Here is a 19653-nt window from a genome sequence, read left to right as displayed (position 1 = left end):
ATCCATAGATGTCCCTAGAATCAGATACCAAGAACATGCAAATGGACCATATAAAAAAAAAAGTCTGTAAATGTGTATTCTACGTTCTTATGGAATGAATGAGATAAAAAAAAAAAAAAAAAAAAAATGTAATTAATTTAGAGTACATTTTCATAATGTGATAATTTGCTGTGTAATTAATTAATCTAATTAAGGCGATAAACTGACAGCCCTAATTGTAACATTTTGCAGTGACAACTCAATTCCGATATTACAATATCGTGACTCACACCCCTACCGAGAACATGGATGATTCACTTCCGTATTTCAAAACACAAAAACTATGGCAGTGGAAAAACAGGTCATCATGAGTTCATCATGTTGCTTTACATATAGTTTCTTTAGAGCTAAAGTTTTGACATCAAAGTGACCGGACGAGGGTTGGGAACCGGGGAATTTTTGGGAGCTAGGGCTGTACCGAATGCTTCGAAGCGTCGATCATAATGTTGACATTCGAATTCTAAATCAACATTCGAATAAAAAAAAAAAAAAAAAAGTTTGTGTGTCTATTCAATCTGTTTAAACCAATGGGGGTTTTCTTCACAGTTGCAGTTAAAGATTAGGGTACACTAATATTATACTATAAGACGTCACCATCACTTTCATACCAACCGTGCCCTTATTGGATTATTTATGTTGACGAAACTGATAAGTTATATTCATTAAAGAAAGTTGATTTAATAAGAAAAAGACTCATTTAATCAGATTAATCACTTTATTCAAATTGAGGATTTAGTTTATAAAAAAAATAAAATAGGGCGGCTAGGTGGTGTAGTGGTCTAAGGCACTCGCCACCAGTGTGGAGACGCTAGGATTCGCGTGTTCGAATCCAGCTCTCCACATTGTTTTTCAGTTTGGCTGGTCGTCCGCAGTAATACACATTGGCCGTATTACGGGGAGGGAAAAACTGAAGGGTGGGGATCGAACGTTGTGAACAAGCGACTCCTACAAGTCGGTTGGTGCGCCTGCGCAGTAGAATCAGGAAGTGTCGGGGGCAGCGTGAGCCTCCCACGCGTTACTCCTCGACACTGAGAGGTCGAGCTGCGCAGGTGAAAAGATGCGACTGCTGTTACCTCAAGTACCGGAGGGGACTTGTGCTATGTATGACTTAGTCCTCACTGCAGCCGGCTTGTGGGAGGCAAGAAACAGCGTTCGTGACAGGGGAGGGTTGAATTGGATGATACGAAATTGGGATGGGAGAAAATATAGAAAATGGGAGAAAAAGTGGATCAAAAAAAAATAAAAAAAATAAAATATATATATATAATAATAGAAAAAAATATATAGACATTCGAAGCTTCGTTCGAATACTTCAATCGAAGCTTCGAATGTTAATAAATGACATTCGGTACAGCCCTAGTTGGGACCGGGGGGGGTTGGGACCGGGGGGATGGAGAGGGTTGGGACCGGGGGGATGGAGAGGGTTGGGACCGGGGGGATGGAGAGGGTTGGGACCGGGGGGGGGGGGGTAGGGACCGGGGGGATGGGGGGGGTTGGAACCGGGGGGATGGGGAGGGTAGGGACCGGGGGGATGGGGAGGGTTGGTACCGGGGGGATGGGGAGGGTTGGGACCGGGGGGAGGGTTGGAACCGGGGGGATGGGGAGGGTTGGTACGGGGGGATGGGGAGGGTTGGTACGGGGGGAGGGTTGGAACCGGGGGGATGGGGAGGGTTGGTACCGGGGGGAGGGTTGGGAGCGGAACCGGGGGGATGGGGAGGGTTTGGACCGGGGGAGGGTTGGGACCGGGGGGAGGGTTGGGAGCGGGGGGGGTTGGAACCGGGGGGATGGGGAGGGTTGGGCGCGGGGGATTAAAAAGATTAAACCCCAGCAGAGCTCTCTTCCCACTTCAGGGCCCCTTGTCATCAGAAACGTCCGGCTAATTAGAATGGCATCGAGCGACTCGCTGAATAATTCAGACGACGCTGCCGCCCGGCTCCGACACCCGCAGCACAATGGACCCACAGCTCTGCTGCGACAGTTCATTCATCTGCCGTCTTCCTCTCCTCCGGTCCTTCAATAGAGCCGTCCTTACAGTGTTATCATCACCGCTTCAGACCCGGACAGAGCGCTCCGACTCGATTCTGAGGTGCAGCCGCCGCCGCATCTTAAGAAACAGTGACTGGCGGTTTGCGATAGCGCCGCGCCGTCAGACCACATCTCCTGGGCAGCGGAGGACCAGGGTGATCCCACAACATGCACCAGAGGGTAAATGGTAAATTTATATAGCAGCTTGTATCCAGAGCGCTTTACAATTTGTTCCTCACACACCGACGGCAGAGGCGACCATGCAAGGTGCCGACGTGCTCATCGGGAGCAGTTAGGGGTTAAGTGTCTCGCTCAAAGATACTTCGACACGCTGCCCGGGAGGAGCGGGAATCAAACTGGGAACCTCCAGATTACCAGATGACTGCTCTACCTCCTTAGCCACCGTCATTGGGGAGAGAGGGGCTTACAATGTATTTAAAAATAAAACCGAGGGAGGAAGTCTGTACGGGGCTTTGAAAGGGTCTAAAAAAGGACACGGTAGTAGTAGCAGGGGGTCACACTCACCTTTGGCTGCGGCCGCTCCCCCGTGGGTGGACGAGATCTATAAATCACAACAGAGAAAGAGAGAGATATGTCAAGACATGACGACGCGCATCTTTTAGAAATATCGACCCCCCCCCCCCACGCGAAGTCTCCCGACCGACAGGTGTTCCGGTAATTAGCGTCTATTTCCAGGGGCCGCGCGGGGCGAGGCGACAAACCTGGCGGGACGCCGCGAGACCCAAAGAGAGAGAGTAATAAATTGGGCGTCGCAAACAAGCCTCCGCTTATCCGCCGTCGCCGCGGAGATGAATGTCGGCTCTTCCTCACAGCGGGTCGCCCGCCGCGGCAGCTGAGCAGAACCTCGCCAGGTGATTAGCAACTCAAGGACACAGAGTACAAAGACACTGGAACACGGCACCCGCGAGGATTCAGAGGTTAAATATATCTCGCAGATAAAATATTAAAGGGGGGGGGGGGGGGGGGGGGGGGGGGGGGGGGGCTGACGGCAAGCCGCGCGAGGACCGCGCTTAATGAAAACACATCCGTCTTTACCCCCTCCGTCTCCGGTCGGAATAAAAGAACAAGAAGCGTGGTAATCGTCTAACCTATACTCTGTATGCGGCCCGATCCCACGTGAAATAATGTCAATTAACTACTAATCGACCACAGGGACAAAGGTGTACATTGTGTAAAATGTACAATGTGTACGTATTACAAATAAGTGCATACATTACATATTCAAAAAAATTTTTTTTTTTACTTTTTCATAAAACCTTTCCCGGTGCATGGAAGGTTCTTCCTTCGCTGCATCTCGAAAAGTATGATCTCCGACCACTGTGTGTCAACTTGTAACCGTCTTAGCTGAATTTCTATTATTATTATTTATTGTGTATGTATGAAATTGATGGTAAACTATGTCTTGTAAGCTCGTCGTCGCTGTAAATGAGGGTAACCTCAGTGTCTTACGAGTTGGAATAAAGGTTTGAAATGAAAGTGCCTTTACCTCAAGACTAGTACCAAGACACTTTTCTGATAGGCTCGCTCGCCCCAAACCCTAACCACACTGTTACCTTAAACTAACCATAACCGTGGAACCCTAACTTTAAATCTTAACCATATCCATTCAACTTTAAAACCAGACAATAATCATAGTATTGCCGTGTTTGTATCAGAGTGGGTGGGTGGTTTAGTCTGGTGGCGAGAGCACGAGTTCGGCCGTGACCACAATCATTGTTGGTTTGACTCCTGGTCCCAGCGTTTGTTTTGGACTTTTGCCGATACAAAATGTAAATATATTACTTATGGCTGTAACATAACGTACATTATGTACCTTTTTTCTTGTGGTGGATTAGTACTTTATTTATGTTTTCTGATGAGACCGTGTTGCTGTATGCGATGCTTTTGAAGTTAGGAGAATGCCAATCTCAACCCATTGGCTATGGTCTTATATTTATATAATTTTTTCTTTTTTTTTACCGACAACAATTTAGCCTCTGGGGGCAATGGCCAATGTTTCGGCGCTTCTGGTGTAGCCGTTTCCGATTCCCAATATCCAGGCCAAGACTTCCTCTTCCGTGCGCCAGTAATTGTTTACAGTCTGAATAGCGACCAACTCCCGCAATTTTTTTCAAAGGCCCAATTGTGAGATTTAAAAAAAAACGTGTTTCTCTTATTATACAAGTGGAACATTTCTCCACACAATACTATCCAGGCATAATTTCGACTGATGCGTTCCGCCTCTTTTGCTCCCCCACGCAGACTGTTCACCTCCTGTGTTCCATTTGACGTTTACATTTAGTAATTGAGCTGAAGCTTTTATCCAAAGCGACTCAAAAGTACACAATACAAGTCAGCAGGAAGGGTACAACTCTTGCAGCTAAAGGTCAGTAACATTGTTCATCAAACAGTGTCGAACTTGAGTGCTACAGTCTTGAGTCAGTGCATAGTAGTATAGACATATTAGCATACTGTAGTACTGTAGGTAGTCATATAGGCATGGTAGATTACTTAGTAGTAGGGCTGACCCCTATTAGTCGAATAATCGATCGAAAGGAGCCATAGTCGACTGCCAACCTCTTAGTCGAATACAAAAAAAAATGTATCATTCTTTCCAAAAGAAAAGAGGCCTAGAAGCATGGCTAACGCTAATGGTACGCATACCAGAGGCTATAACTGCCTAAGAAAACAGGCACAGAGGCACTGAAAGAGGATTTCACCCATCTAATGAACACACAGACTAGACAAATATCAATATGTATCCATCAGTGGACCAATTGCATGCTTTTGCAGAGGACAAGAAGCCTTCCGTCGACTCCTTCAGACTTTAAGCACCCCCACAGCCCAAAAAAAATAAAAAAAATAGCCCTACTTAGTAGCAAAGTGCATAATAGAAAAAGGTTAGTATTTTTCTCCTGTAGAAAGGAAACCTGAACGCTTCTGATATCTTAGTCTTGTCCTTTGCCTACAGATTCTGCAGATATTCGTTTATAGAGATTAAGCGAATGCTAATATAAAGCCTGCTACTAGCTCTGGGTTTACGATACGTGCTCAATAAACCGGAAATGGAAGAGTAGTTTCTTCAAGCGCGTTTAAAATAGAGGAGAGAGAGAGAGTCAACATTGGGAGAGTCAAAAGAAATGGGCCTTTTTCATAGCATATAAAGTTATCGTAGTTGAGTAAAAGATATTCACAGTCACAGAAACCCGCACGGTACTCCGCTGCGTTTGGCCCGGGTAAGTAGGCATGATGATTCACGCTGCGCTTAAAAAAAAAAGCCACACGCACGGCAGTACTTGCCAACACTTGCCAGTTGGTGAGACAATAACATATAGGCCACCCTACCGCATGCCATCGTGGCCCAACCGTGGAGAATGATAAGACAAGAGGACCGATGACTGCATTCAGACACGCACAATACCCCAAATGATACCGCTAACGATATGCAACCATGCGGCGCGCGTGGGCACGTGTGAATGGAGTGTACCCGCTATGAAAGGTCATTAGACGCAGCTGTGTTTACACAACCACGATGCGTCCTGAATGTTCCCTGGGAGACGGGCCCGTCTGCCGCTTCGACGGGTGGAAGGAAGGTTTTGCCCGGACAATTTAGATTTTATGGACGACTCTACTGGCTGTAACATCTCGTTGCTTGTAGCCTTTCAAGTCCCGGCGATGTAAGGTAGGTAGGCTGGATGAAATATTACAGGCTGGCGGGTTTGTACTAAATACTGCAGTGTAATTCATAGTGTCCTCATCATGATACGTTTTGCCATATGATACTACGGCACAATGCCTCATTGGCCACGATTGTACTCGACCACTTGATCACAATCGCCCGTTATTTGCGACCAAGACGGCTGCGATGAATAGGTTAGTATCTTGAAAACAAAACAAAAGAGAAGAGTAATAATAATAATAATAATAATAATAATTAATAATGCATTCAATTTATAGTGCACTCTACATTTGGAAACCAACTCTCAAGAGTGCTTACAGGGTAAAAAACACAAGACTTTAAAAACATAGGCACATTTTGCGAGATGAGTCTGCTACACAACAATAACGGAGAAAAGCAGCTCCGGTCGTCGTGGGTGGTGAATTCTTTGGGAAGGTTGGGTCCGGAAAGAAAAAAGCGTGGAAAATCACCGGTTTAATTAGAGGTTTTAATTAGCGATTTCCGTGCCAACAGCCCACCCAGGAACACCTAGCCCCAGGAACCTCCTCCTCACGCTGCTGCCACTGCTGCTGCTGCTGCTGCTTACCTGGTGGCTGGAATCCATCCCTGTGTACGAGTTCCTGGAGCTACAGTCCACCGGGGGAGTCTCTTCCCGGATGAAGTCCGCCATCTCGATACCCCCGCCAGGGTCCCTGCACACACACACACACACACACTTCAGTTCAGTTATCAAGCACATCAACAACACCCCGTCTCCCTTGGAGCGTGTGGATCGACGACACAGAGGGAGAAACGTACTATTCACTCATACATCCAGGTCCATTTGTTACCAACACCTACACATGTCACCCCTCTCACCTTCCACCCAGTCACTCCATGGACCACGATTTAGAACAAAAAGACAAAGACGACGTTACACAACTTCCTTATAAAACACAGGTTTGGGTTTTGTAGACTTTTAATTACAATCTGTGCGGATTCTAAAGAAACTACCGAGCAAGGGGGGGAAAAACAGGAGAGACAATCCCAAGTAGACATTAGCTATATTTAGCATCTGACTGGGGCGTGCTTGTTTAACCAGTCGGTATGTTGAAACAAAAAAAAAAACGGCTCGCCAGGGATCGTCTATTAATCATTTCCATACGCCAAGTATGTTTCATAACACACGAGGTCAAACCGCAAAACAAACACGGGAGGAGAGCGAGTCCGACGCCACGGCACCATGGGGCAGGAGCCCGGACAAAGTACAAGGAGGGGGAGGGAGAGAGAGGAGAGAGACAGAGAGGAGAGAGGGAGAGAGGGAGAGAGAGGAGAGAGGGAGAGGAGAAACAGAGAGAGAGACAGAGAGAGGAGACAGAGGAGAGAGGGAGAGAGGGAGAGAGAGAGAGACAGAGAGAGGAGAGAGGGAGAGAGAGAGGAGAAACAGAGAGAGGAGAAACAGAGAGAAACAGAGAGAGGAGAGAGAGAGGAGAGACAGAGAGGAGAGACAGAGAGAGAGAGAGAGAGAGAGAGAGGAGAGACAGAGAGGAGAGAGGAGAAATAGAGAGAGAGAGAGACAGAGATGAGAGAGAGGAGACAGACACAGACAGAGAGGAGACAGAGAGACACAGACAGAGAGGAGACAGAGAGACACAGACAGAGAGGAGACAGAGAGACGGAGAGAGACAGAAAGAAAGAGAATGAGTGATGAAAACAGGGGGAGACACTGACCAAGACAGGCAGAGAGAGAGAGGAGAGACAGAGAGAGAGAGAGAGAGAGGATGAAACGGGTGGTAAAAAAAAAAAAAAATTCATCAATTTAAATTTTCAACCAAGGGGCTCCGCCGCCGCTGCTAGACTCAAACAACCTGGAATGGGGCTCCAGATGTGTGGGCAAAGCGGGGACCGGGCAGCCCTGTGGCTGAGGCTGCAGATGTGTGGGCAAAGCGGGGACCGGGCAGCCCTGTGGCTGAGGCTGCAGATGTGTGGGCAAAGCGGGGACCGGGCTGCCCTGTGGCTGGGGCTGCAGATGTGTGGGCAAAGCGGGGACCGGGGCGGGCGGCCCTGTGGCTGAGGGCCCTCATTCCTCTCTAGCTGGTTTCCCCTTTCCTCAGCATCCTGCTAAGCAGCACTCCTCCAGGAATGTGAACATGACTCACTCCTCCAGGGCGCCCGGGCAGGGAAAAAAAACGCTGGAAGGAGCCTCGCTGGGTTAGCGTTGCCCGCAGAATGAGGACCCGGGGGCCCGCGTTCCAAGCCGGGGAGGAGAGGGGAGGGGGGGTTACGTAGGTGTGTAGAGACCTCCTCCGCAGGGGAGGTGTCGAGTAATTGGTCGACTTGTTTACTTACTGGGGGGGGGGGGACGAATAGACGTACCAGGGGGGTTTGGGGAGGATAAGCAATACCGCTTGTTTCCAATGAGCCCCCACCCCCCTAATACCCAGACATGCCAACCTATTACGAGTTTACATTGGGGGTTCGGAAAGATATCGGGCTACAGAGTGCAGTACAACGGTGCCGTGACCCGGGTGATCTTGTATCAGAGCGTGACGGTCGGTATTGTGATATTTATTATCACGATACTACATTAGATTAAAATGTATCGTCATCGTCATCATACAGCACAAGTACAGTACAACGAAAAGAGGTTTGGCATCCAACCAGAGTGCAAATGTAACAGTAAAGTGCAATAGTAATATACAATGTACAGGTGATTAAACTGGGTATAAAATATATAAATTAGTACTACCGAGTGTACTACTAGGGGTGGGAATCGCCAGAGACCTCACGATACGATACTATCGCGATACTTGCGTCACGATACGATAGTATCGCGATACTAAATATATCGCGATACCCTGAGTATTGCGGGGGGGGATTACAGTCATATTCCAACTTAACTGAATGCACATGTGTGTGTGTGTGGACTACTGTACTATTACAGGTATTGAAATGAACAATGCAACTTCCTTATACAAAAATCCCTGTATCGATACAGTATCGCCACGCAAAGTATCGCGATACTACTACGTATCGATTTCCCCCCCCCCCACCCCTATGTACTACAGATGTATGTACAGAGTTGTAGTATTAATATGTACAGTGATACAGGTATAAAGACATAGTCGTAGTCATACTGGCCAGCAGCGTAACTAGTAAGAGCAGGTAAGGGATGTACAGATATAGATAATAGTATTTAGAGACATGTAAAAAGGATTAGATGCAGGTATGTACAGACGGATGTAGATGGATACTATTTTAAATGCTTTCATTAAAAGACCATGCTTGAAAGTAGGGTTGGGCATCGTTTGGATTTGAACGATTCCGATTCTCCATTTCGATTCCTGTTATTTTTTTTTGTCTTTTTCCCCCTCCATTTTCCTCCGATTTTCTCCCATCCCAATGTTAGTCGTATGCCAATTCCCAGTCCCTTCCTGGTCGCTGCGCACTTACCCCCCACAGTCAGATCATCTGGGAGAGTAGAGGCTACCACGTGCTTCCTCCGACACACGTCCAGCCAATCACCGCTTCTTTTCACCTGGCAGCGCGGATTCTCATCGAGAGGGCGTAGCGTGTGGAAGGATCACACTATCCCCCTCGAGTCCTATCCGCGCTTAGCAGGCGCCCCGACCGAACTGTAGGAGTCGCTGTTTACAACGACCCGGACCCACCCCGCCAGCTTCTCCCACCCTCTAATACAGCCAATTGTATTAGTGCAGACGGCCAGCCAAGCTGGTGACAACCCCGGAGCTGTGAGCTGGATTCGAACAGGCGAATCCAGCGCACAGCTCCGGGGCTGGTGACGAACGCAATCTCCGCTCGGCCACCTAACCGCCTCGATTCCTGTTCTAAACGATTCTCGATTCCGATTCTTTGAGGTGCAGGTCAAAACAGGTCACAGCTTATTTTTATTTCTTTAAATCTTAAATTTTTTTTCATACTATTCACATTGTCAGTTGACTTGATACAGTTTAATTTGGTTGCTGTACTGTAACTAGGGTATTAATTAACAAAGTATTTTTTTTTTTTTTTAATAGAAATTAAGAATTGAAATGCAAATATGTTACTTCCGGTTCCTATTAGAACCGGAAGTTAGGAACCGGTTCCTATTAGAACCGGTTCTCGGTGCCCAACCCTACTTGAAAGTCACAAGGCCTTGCATTTCATGCGTTAGGCTTTACTGAATGAATGAATCATGAAGTTTTTAAATGAGCAACATAACTGATCTTTAACATTTAGTTTCATCTTATTTCAGCCTTTTGTCATGATTGAATAAATGTAAAAATTGGGTTGATAAATGACAATATATTTCCATGTCCAATTATAAAAGTATCGCCTTGTGGGCAAGAACCATGAATATGTTCTACTGGGAGCACTCTGGCGAGTCCAACCTCTAATTACTGGTGACGTGTTTTAGATGCCGAGATGACAGAAAGCCCACAAGACCCGGGGCGATAAAACCAAATATCACCACAATATTTGTCTAATTGTTGTCAGCATAATGATATTTAACTTGTTTGGTTTTTCCAGCACAAATTAGTGTCTTTTTGATGTTTTCTTTTGTAAAAACATTGTCATGGTTCTACATCCATTTGAACTGGTCTATTTATTTTCGCCCCGATTCCCATCGTGAATTCTTTATAACCCTGCTGGCGATGTGCCATTGACCTATTTCAAGTCCCGCCCTCTTTTCTTGATCCTCCAATCACAAGTGTTGCTCTTGAATACACTTGTATGTGATGAATAAACCTCTTGAATCTAAATGTATACTGAAACCATACAGCATGCGTTTCTATCGCTGGTGGTGGTGCCGTGTAAACTAGGGCTGCTCCCTCAAGAGTCCATTAATCACTCGCTTTGGTCTTAAGACAAACAAGACTTTTTAGTCGAGTCGTTTAAAAAAAATATAATAATTCATGCTGAATGAGTAATTTTATAAAAATAAATTATGAAGCTAATTTCTCACGGGCTGGACGGTATGGTCTAAAATGTATATCACGGTATAATTTGAAGCATAGACGGTATTACGGTATATATCACGGTATATTAACTTATCTTTAAATGTCTATATAAATGCTTCTGAAGGGGTAAAACACTGGTATGGCAGCTATTACTGTACTCTTGTATTACTAGGACACATTTCACATAGTACAGAGGTATTTTAAGAACATTTATTGTGCAAAACTGCAATAGAAAAAAATGCAAAACCTTTTCTCAAGTGTCTGCGGGCAGGTAACGGGTATCTTGGATCCAGTGCTTTGACCATGTCTTTAAAGCCCTTTCGATCGACAGTTTGAAAAGGAACCATGTCCTTACACAAGTAAACAGTGTTTGCAGTGTTACTGTAATGCTTTCATGCTTGCTTGAATTTTGGGCAGATAAAAATACACAGCAAGAACTGGACAATACCCACAAAAACGATATTTATGGGCTATTTGGCGAGTTCAGACCTCAACCAAACAAGCATGTTGAGCCTCACGGCTCAGTGGATGATGAACACTTCTAGATGAAGCCTCGTTACAAGCCCCTGGCTCGCATTAGGCCTGGCAAATTTTTTTTGCCATTGCTATATACATTGGTTTCTTGTTCGAATGCATTTATTTCTATAGACTGATGTATTTTTCTGCCACGAAAAATGGAGCCTCTAATAATTGCCCAAAACGTAAGCTGTAAAAGATACGATACAAAGCCACTTATTCTGAGATAATAATTCATGTATCTGGATAACCAATGCACGGATTTTGTAGAGGCCGGTAGCGTTATTTCGGGGAAATTGATATCTATAGTCTGGTGTAGTTTGAGAGTCTCTATGAATAATAATAATTAGAGCCTTCATTTTTCGTGGATGAAAACTACACCAGACTATAGATACCAATTTCGCCGAAATAACGCTACCGGCCTCGACAAAATCCGTTCATTGGTTATCCAGATACAGATGAATTAGCATATTAGAATAACAAATAACGCATAAAAGACACACGCAACATCCAATTTGTTTTTTCTCCAGCGCGACCATCACGTCTTTCGTTATTGGCATGTCTAATAATGCCGTTATTAGAAAATGTGCGTGCACGGGTACAACAGATCAGTCAACAATGTCGAGCTAAAAAGTGAAGAACATGAGGCTTCAATATCTTTTCCGTGGTTTGATGCAGTGGACGGCATAATCGGCCAAAACCAACCAGTGATCCCTCCGTTGTCCACAGTAATGTGTAGGGCTGTCTTAAATACTTCGAAGCTTCATTCGATGGCACGAGCTTCGAACTAATTATAATTTTTTTTGCCTCAAATCTTGCGCCTCCATTCCAATGAAACGAAAGTAAGCGGCGCCTCGACTCCACCTGTCTACAACAAGCACGTGGAGATTATCTGTGTTGAAAACAACAAGGACATGTGCAGCAGACATGTCGATGAAGAAGTCATCAGACGTGTGGTTACACTTTAAAATATGCAAAGACAATGCCCAAAAAGCCGAGTGCCAGATATGCCAGAAGAAAATGGCATATCACAACTCTACAACAACTTTGTCAAATCACACGATGGCGACGCCACACAAAACATTAATAAGGCTATGCCTATGCTGCTATGACTAATGTGTTACCAAGTTGGCTAATTTAATTGTAATCATCTGCTTTTGTAGGTGCATTGTCTGATATAATTATAAATTAAATATAATATAATTGTTTGCTTGATAGACGAAGGTTGCAACATAATTATGTAATGTCATGTCGTTGGCTGTGAGAGCAGCCCCACTGCACCCAGGCAGCGCAGCCGAGTGAAACCTTGTTGGCTGCGTCACAGTCACGAAAGGGGCTACTTAATTAATTAATCCAATCCACTTTATTTTAGAGCACATTTAAAAACAACAAAGTTTACCAAAGTGCTGTACAAGTCCCACAACATAAGACTATTTTTTTCCCCGAAGCTTCGAATTAAAATCGAAGCTCGGCCCCGAAGCTTCGATTGCCAAAAAAAGCTTCGAAGGTCAGCCCTAGTAATGTGGCCGGTTAGCCCATCCAAAGCGCCCGACGTTGTGACTAGTTGTGTTCAGCGGGACTATAGCAATCAAGTATATATGCATATTATCTTTTACGTTGTTCGTTATATATCATATGTTTTGTCTAGAGAGAGAGAGAGGGGGCTGCTAGAGGAGCTAACGTTAACTTGCTGAGGCTACATCAACATTTAACATTACATAAGGTTTTAGCACAACGTGGAGGATGCAAAGCATGTTAGACGATTGGACCCGTCGCAGAGTTTACATTACACATAGAAACTACGCGACTCGCAAGAGAAGTTGTCACTCAGCCTTCAAACGCAGGGCGGAAGAGCTAGTTTGCTTCTAGAATTGAAGGTCCGCTCTGTTCCGCGTCTATTATGAAATGACAATTGCGCATTGACACGCCCACTGCGCGAAGCCTCTGTGCTCCTAAATAACTTTTTCCAGTTCACACATATCTATTATCTATATCTAATTCCATCTATTTTTAGGGGCAAATGCAAGTGAAATAGTTGCACTGTCGAGCCCTGGCTGTGGTTACGTGACGTCATTGCTATTTTAGAGCTGCTCTACCGGTTACAAGGTATAGTCAAAATCCATATCGTAGCGCAAATTCATACCGTTTATACCGTCCACCCCTAAAGCACTTGATCAAAAAAGTTTATAAAAAATTGCAGAATTGCATGTGGGAAGTCGGCTGGGTGGCGCAGCGGAGATTGTGCTCGTCACCAATGCAAGAGACTCCGGTCTCGAATCCGGGTGTCAACATTGCCTCCGGCTTGGGCCAGCCGTCATACTGGCTCAATTGGCAGAGCCAGCGGGTGGAAGTCGATGGGTGGTAATTTGGACATTGTGGACAGCGACTCCTACAGGTCAGTTGGGGGACGCCTGCACAGCAGAGACAGGAAGTAGCGGGGGTAGTGTGAGCCTCCCATGCGTTACACCTCGCCATTGAGAGTCCGCACTGGCAGGTGAAAATATGTGACAGGCTGCCTCCTCGTGTACCGGAGGGGACACGTGATGCAAGGCTTCTATCCTCCCTACAACCGACCAGTGGGGGGGAATAGTCAAGCAACGTTCAAGACAGGGGAGGGGAGAATTGGAAACATGAAATTGGGATGTGAGAAAAATAGAAAATAAGGAGAAAAAGTGAATCCAAAAAAAAGAATTGCGTGTGGGAAACACAATTTAACAAATTTGTCGATGACATGCCAACCCATTAAGAGAACAGTACAGCGGTGCGTGCCGCGACCCATGGTCTTGCATCACTGCGTAATGGCCGGTATTGCGATATTTATCACCATATTAGATTAGATTCAAATTCATTGAAAAGCTGACAGACAAAGTCCTATGACTATTAGTCGAATAAGAATTATTTTGGTCGAGGAACAGCCCTAGTATGAGGCATTTGGATCTGTGACGTTTACCTTAACATACGGTTTACCTCCGGGCCCCAACGCCCACTTCCTGCCCACACGCCACCTATTCCCCTACGAGAAAAACGACTAAAGACAAGGATCTGAGCTGCTGCTCTGATGCGTACGCCTTTCAGATGAGATATCGATTCACAGCGCAGCCCCTGTGTCTTTTCCCTCCCTGTCACTAGAGGACAAACCTTTGACCTCGGGCCTGACAGATAACTGGAGATTAGATCACCTTTAAAATGGCTTCGTTCCCTCTTGACAACATCCTCACCTCTTTCCTCTTTCTCCCGTCTGAAACACCCAGACTGATCAGGAAGCGGCCACAGACCCCCATTGGATAAGAATTCGTCTCAGGGACTACTATAAGACCCTTGTTGTTCGACATGACTGTACAAAATTCTGTAGCTGCGATACAGGAGCAGAAAGTGAAACCTATGATCAGAATAGTCAGTCAGTCATTAGTCTTGTAGGAGTGCGGTAATGATAGCGCAGACAGAGGCGCGTTCCGATGCAAAAACAAACTATTTTATTACGCACTCTACTGTCGCACAAACAACGCTTTCATTCATCTTTCACTCGTCTCTCTTTAACTACGTCATCCCCCGCTAAGGGTCACGGTGAGGGGAGATGTAGTAAACACCACAATAGGCTAGAATGCCGTGAATTATGACCCAGTAGCCACTACAATCTAAACTTTTGTGAATGCAATAGAGAAATTAAACTATTGACAATGTTTCCGGGGACCCCTTGAAATGCCCTCCCAAGGACATCTGGGGATACCCGGACCTCACTTTGAGAACCCCTGGACTAACGCACACCACTTCGTTCAGCCGTTCACTCGCAGGCCGACGGCGTCCAGGCAGCCGCGAGGCGCCAACCGGCTCATCCTGGGAGCAGTTAGGGGTTCGGACGGTGTCTCGCCACAAGGACACTTTCAACACGCTGCCCCCCGGGGGAGCCGGGATCGAACCGGGAACCTTTTACGATTACCGGATGACCGCTCTACCTCCTGACTGAGCCGCCCCTATGGTGACCGACATCAGCCTGACTTATCTTAGTGGTTGTAGCGGTTTACTGTTGCCTCGGGGGCTCGTTCACATCTAATGAGACGATGCAGGGGAAAAACCGCAAGTTTAATAAAGTGTCCCCTTGTTTCGAGTGGGGGGCGGGCGTTTTGGGGCTCCGGCAGTACCGCACAGGGTTGCCAAAAACAATGAAGCGGCATTCCACGAGAAAGTTGAAGTCAACTGTTTGCCGTAACGCAACCCCCCCCCCAATGACCAATCGATCACGACGGAAGACGAGGGATTGGGTGGGGAGGGGAGGGGGGGTTTAAAAGCTCACAATATGATAAATGGTCATCTAAATTTATCCAAAGCGCTTTACAATTTGTTCCTCACATTTCACCCATTCACTCACACATTCACACACCGACGGCGGAGGCGACCATGCAAGGTGCAGCCGACCTGCTCACGGGAGCATTTAAGGGTTAAGTGTCTTGCTCAAGGAGGACACTTCAATGCGCTGCCCCCGGGAGGAGCGCGGGAATCAAACCGGGAACCTCCGGATTACCAGACGACTGCTCTCTACCTCCCGAGCCACTGTCGCCCGCCCCCCAATATGAAGTCCACACACCAGCACACCGCGCTGCCTGCGGCGAGGTGCCGCATTCCCTGATTAGAAGTGAATGAGCCCTTACACTCTGGGGAATGTGGTCCTCACACACACACACACACAGTCAGTCTGCCTCTCCAATGATCAAACCCACGGCCGTGACTCGCATGTGACCTTACCCCGGGCCGTTGCTGTCCTCCTGGCGGGTGGCGTTGCCGTCGTTGGCTCCCTCCGTGCTGGCTCTGCTGCCCTCCGTCTCCTTGGCCCGGTGGTGCTCCACCACCTCCCCCTCGTCCAGCGCGTGGTGGAGGCGGTAGTTCACGGTCTTCAGGATCAGGAACATGGCAGCGATCACGCCGCAGTAGATCCCCACTATCACCATGGTCGCCGGGAGGGCCTGGCGTGACGGGAGAGAGGTGTTAAAGTGAAACGCATCTCGGAATATACAAACACCCACGGTAATGGTATAGTCTAAACATCAGAGGTGCGACACTGGGACGACACAGGTGGCAGGAGTAGCCTAAATAATGGCAGGGGGGGGGGGGGGGGGGGAGCAGGGATTCTTCTGTTACAAAATGGAAGGGAGTTTGTTTGTGTGTGTGTAAGCGGAAATCTTGAAGAAAAACTGAAAATGGCATCCCTGAGAGCACTTCCCTATGAAAATATTAGGTCAACAGGATTTAATGGTGGGGTAGGATAGAATGTCTTGTGACCAAGTATTACACCCTGGTTGGAAACGAAATTTCACTGCTCTGTATGTCTTGCACATTATGAGAAGCGACAATAAAGCCGACTTTGACAGGTTAACCGCCCACGTGTACAGAACATTTGTTCATAGCAAATAAGAACAGAGTCAAATTCTTTATAACTGGGAGTTGAGTAATGATGAGGCAAGCTAGTACAAGGCAAACATATGGGGTGAGGTGTTTAAAACTCCCACTGTATATGCTGCTGTCCCACGAGATATTCAATGTTTTTTAATAGATCTAGTCATCGCCACTAGCGCTGCTAGTCTAACTTGTGGAGTTAGCAGATGTATTCATCTCTTCACTCCAGAAATAGAAACCGCACACGGATATGGAACTCCTCAATATAGAAATTAGTTTATTATAGTCACTTCCTGACCAACACCTGATTTATACATTTGAGTATTAAAAAAAGGGGGGGGGGAGATAGTCACTAGGCTATCGTTCACCGTGGCTCGTCTAACTTATAACGTTGGCAGATTTGATAATGGCATGATTATAGTGAAATGCAGTGCTGTGTCCTAGTTGTTCAGGCTGCGTGGAAACACAAACAACACTGAACACAGGAGGAGGAGTGCAAAACTAAAAGGCAACCGCTGCGACATAACTGGTAGAGAAATGGGGGATAAGGTTGCCTTCAAAAACACGAAAGGGTAACAACAACGTTAGATTATTATGCGTAAAGCAAATAAAGAGATTATGCCTTTTGGGAAACAAATGGGCCCAATGCAGATCCCTTTCGGAGAAAAACGTTACTGAGAAACAACACGAGCTGAAGATTACATTTATTAAAAACGCCATTTCTTGGAAAGCACTTATTTTTTTAAATAACTGAACGTTCATAAATACAGGTGTGCGTGTGTTTCAACCACAAAAAGACATCTTAACGTCCAATTGACAACGTTAGCTCCTGAAAACAGGCGACATTAATACATGATACCCCTGAGAGGGGTAGCAAACAGAGTCCGTTAAAGGAAAACTCAAACATTTTGGGAAATTAGCTTATTTGCCATCTACCCTGGAGTTAGATAAGAAGATACATAAATTGTTTCTTCTCTGTGCATGCAGTAGGAAGACATTGGGAACTAGGCTATTGGAGGAACCTACTTCCAGTGACTGACGCTAAGCTAGGCTAACGGTACTCCTACACACAGAAGAAAAAGGTATGTATCTTCTTGTCTAACTCCAGGGTAGATGGCAAATAAGCTAATTTCCCAAAATTTTTGTTTTTCTTTAACGTCAACTGATAATAACGTTAGCCAACGAACGTTAGCTCCTGAAAACTGGCGACAATACATGATCAGACAGGTAGAAAACAGTCAGTTATATTATACTACGCAATCTTTCAAAAGAAATTACCCTTTTATCACATCCTCGTGGAGGAGCACAAGTATATTATATAAACATTTTAACAAAAGAGCCCCTTTTGGTTCCATCTAGTTCCTGGATGATGATGGGGGACACTAGTGAGGAGGAGGAGAAACAAACCATCGACACCATTTGATGTTGGGCTATAATTCCGAATACTAACTATAACAGGACATCATTATTATCCACTAGCCTCTGGTGAGGTGTTGACGAGGTGACTGTAGCTCAATGGCGACCCTGTTAACATCCCATAATAACGCCTCGTTTGTGTGTTAGTTACATGAAAGGCTAGCTTGTGTTTCCCTTCCAGGAACTAGTCCGAGACCAGTCCATTAATAATAATAACCCGTGATGGCAACCGACTCCATTCAGATCCGATCCTACAGAATCCTGTAGTTAGTACATCCAGATCTCCACAGATCACTCACCATGTACAGAGTGAAGGGGAAGCAGAGCAGAAACAGCCAGATGTACAGATGTAAAGCGTTGACGAACGTGTTCTGATGGGGGTCGTAATACCAGCCGCCTGTGATCGAAGCCCAGACCCCCTGCCTCAGGATCTGGAGGGTTTGAGACCCCATGATGTTGTATTAGTAGTATTATTATTATGATCCCCCTCGAATCCAAAAAGAAACGACGAATATAAACGGGGGTCGACACGACGACACGGAGCAGGCTAGTCGTCGTGGTTCGACATGATGATGATGATGACAAGCGGTGCTCTGTGTTCAGACCTCGGCCTGAATAAAGTGCTCCTCGCTGCAGCCATCTTCTCTCCTGCAGCTCTGCAGCCAGCTGGGGCTCTGTGAGTCTGTGCTCGGTCCTCCGGCGAGCAGCCTGCTATCCCACCACGCCCTGCGAGACGAGACGCCGCTTCTTCTTCTTCGTTCGTGGGACCAACGTTAGAAAAAGGTAGTGTATTCCATGGTGTATTCTGCGTGATCTTTTTCCGTAGCCTATGTTTGCGAGGACGCTCTCTGATTGGCTAGCCGCGTACAGCGAAGACCCTCTCTGATTGGTTTAGCGCCGAAGGGTCTCTTCCGCCTTGTACATATATTATATTCTCTGCTTCAAAGTGGTTATGCTTTGGCCCTCTTTCGAAGTGGGTTATGCTTAGAGTTAGGGTTAGGGAACAACATATCAATTGTTGTTGAATAATTATATGCGGAAGAGACCCTTAGGCGCTAAACCAATCAGAGAGCGTCTTCGCAAACATAGGCTACGGGTGAAAACATCTCGAAGACACTCTGACGTCACGAGACCGCCGCCATCTTGGTATGGGGGAAACAAACGTATTTCTCTACTGATCAAATGTAACGCGTTGAGCTCCGTTTTTATTACATTTTTTTTTTATCACATTCTTGTTCATTTCATAACCTTTTCATATAATTTGTTTTGAAAATATTGAGGTCAACATTGGCATTTCACTATTTCGAAAGCCTTTCTGGTGATTCTAACTAAGTGCATGTTTCCCCCCCAAGCCATAGACATGATGCACTGATTAGACAGAAAGTTAAACAGACAGGAAGTTGACTTCGAGAATAAGATTGTTGCGAGCCTGTGTGTTGTTGAGGCGACACTACGTTACACATGACTCGGCCGTCATGGCCATGTGAAGGAGAGGAAATAAGTAGTACACTCCCGTGAAGGAAACATTTAGGGGAAATAACAAATGGGGGACACGGCCGCGGCTAAATAGCGACCTCATGCGGCGACTGGAAGCTAGTGTTTACAAAAGACAAATCAGAGATGATCAATCAAAACCCGTGACCTTTTTTG

General features: G+C 46.2%; 1 protein-coding gene across 2 annotated transcripts in view; it reads right to left on the bottom strand.

Moving 5' to 3' along the window:
- Positions 1 to 18496, bottom strand: part of pcnx1 (pecanex 1) — a 109719-nt gene extending 91223 nt beyond the window's left edge. For both annotated transcript variants that reach the window (XM_084309587.1, XM_084309588.1), the window contains exons 1-4: positions 18303 to 18496; positions 15940 to 16157; positions 6330 to 6435; positions 2590 to 2626 (exon numbers count right to left, since the gene is read on the bottom strand). In XM_084309587.1, coding sequence (XP_084165713.1) covers positions 2590 to 2626; positions 6330 to 6435; positions 15940 to 16157; positions 18303 to 18455 — 514 coding nt within the window. In that variant the 5' untranslated portion in view covers positions 18456 to 18496. The remainder of the gene's footprint in view (positions 1 to 2589; positions 2627 to 6329; positions 6436 to 15939; positions 16158 to 18302) is intronic.
- Between the last annotated feature and the right edge of the window lie 1157 nt (positions 18497 to 19653).

This window comes from Notolepis coatsorum (assembly GCF_963971535.1).
Source record: "Notolepis coatsorum genome assembly, chromosome: 3".
NCBI lineage: Eukaryota > Metazoa > Chordata > Actinopteri > Aulopiformes > Paralepididae > Notolepis > Notolepis coatsorum.
Note: the sequence above shows the minus strand (reverse complement) of the source record. Positions and strands in the feature narration are given on the sequence as shown.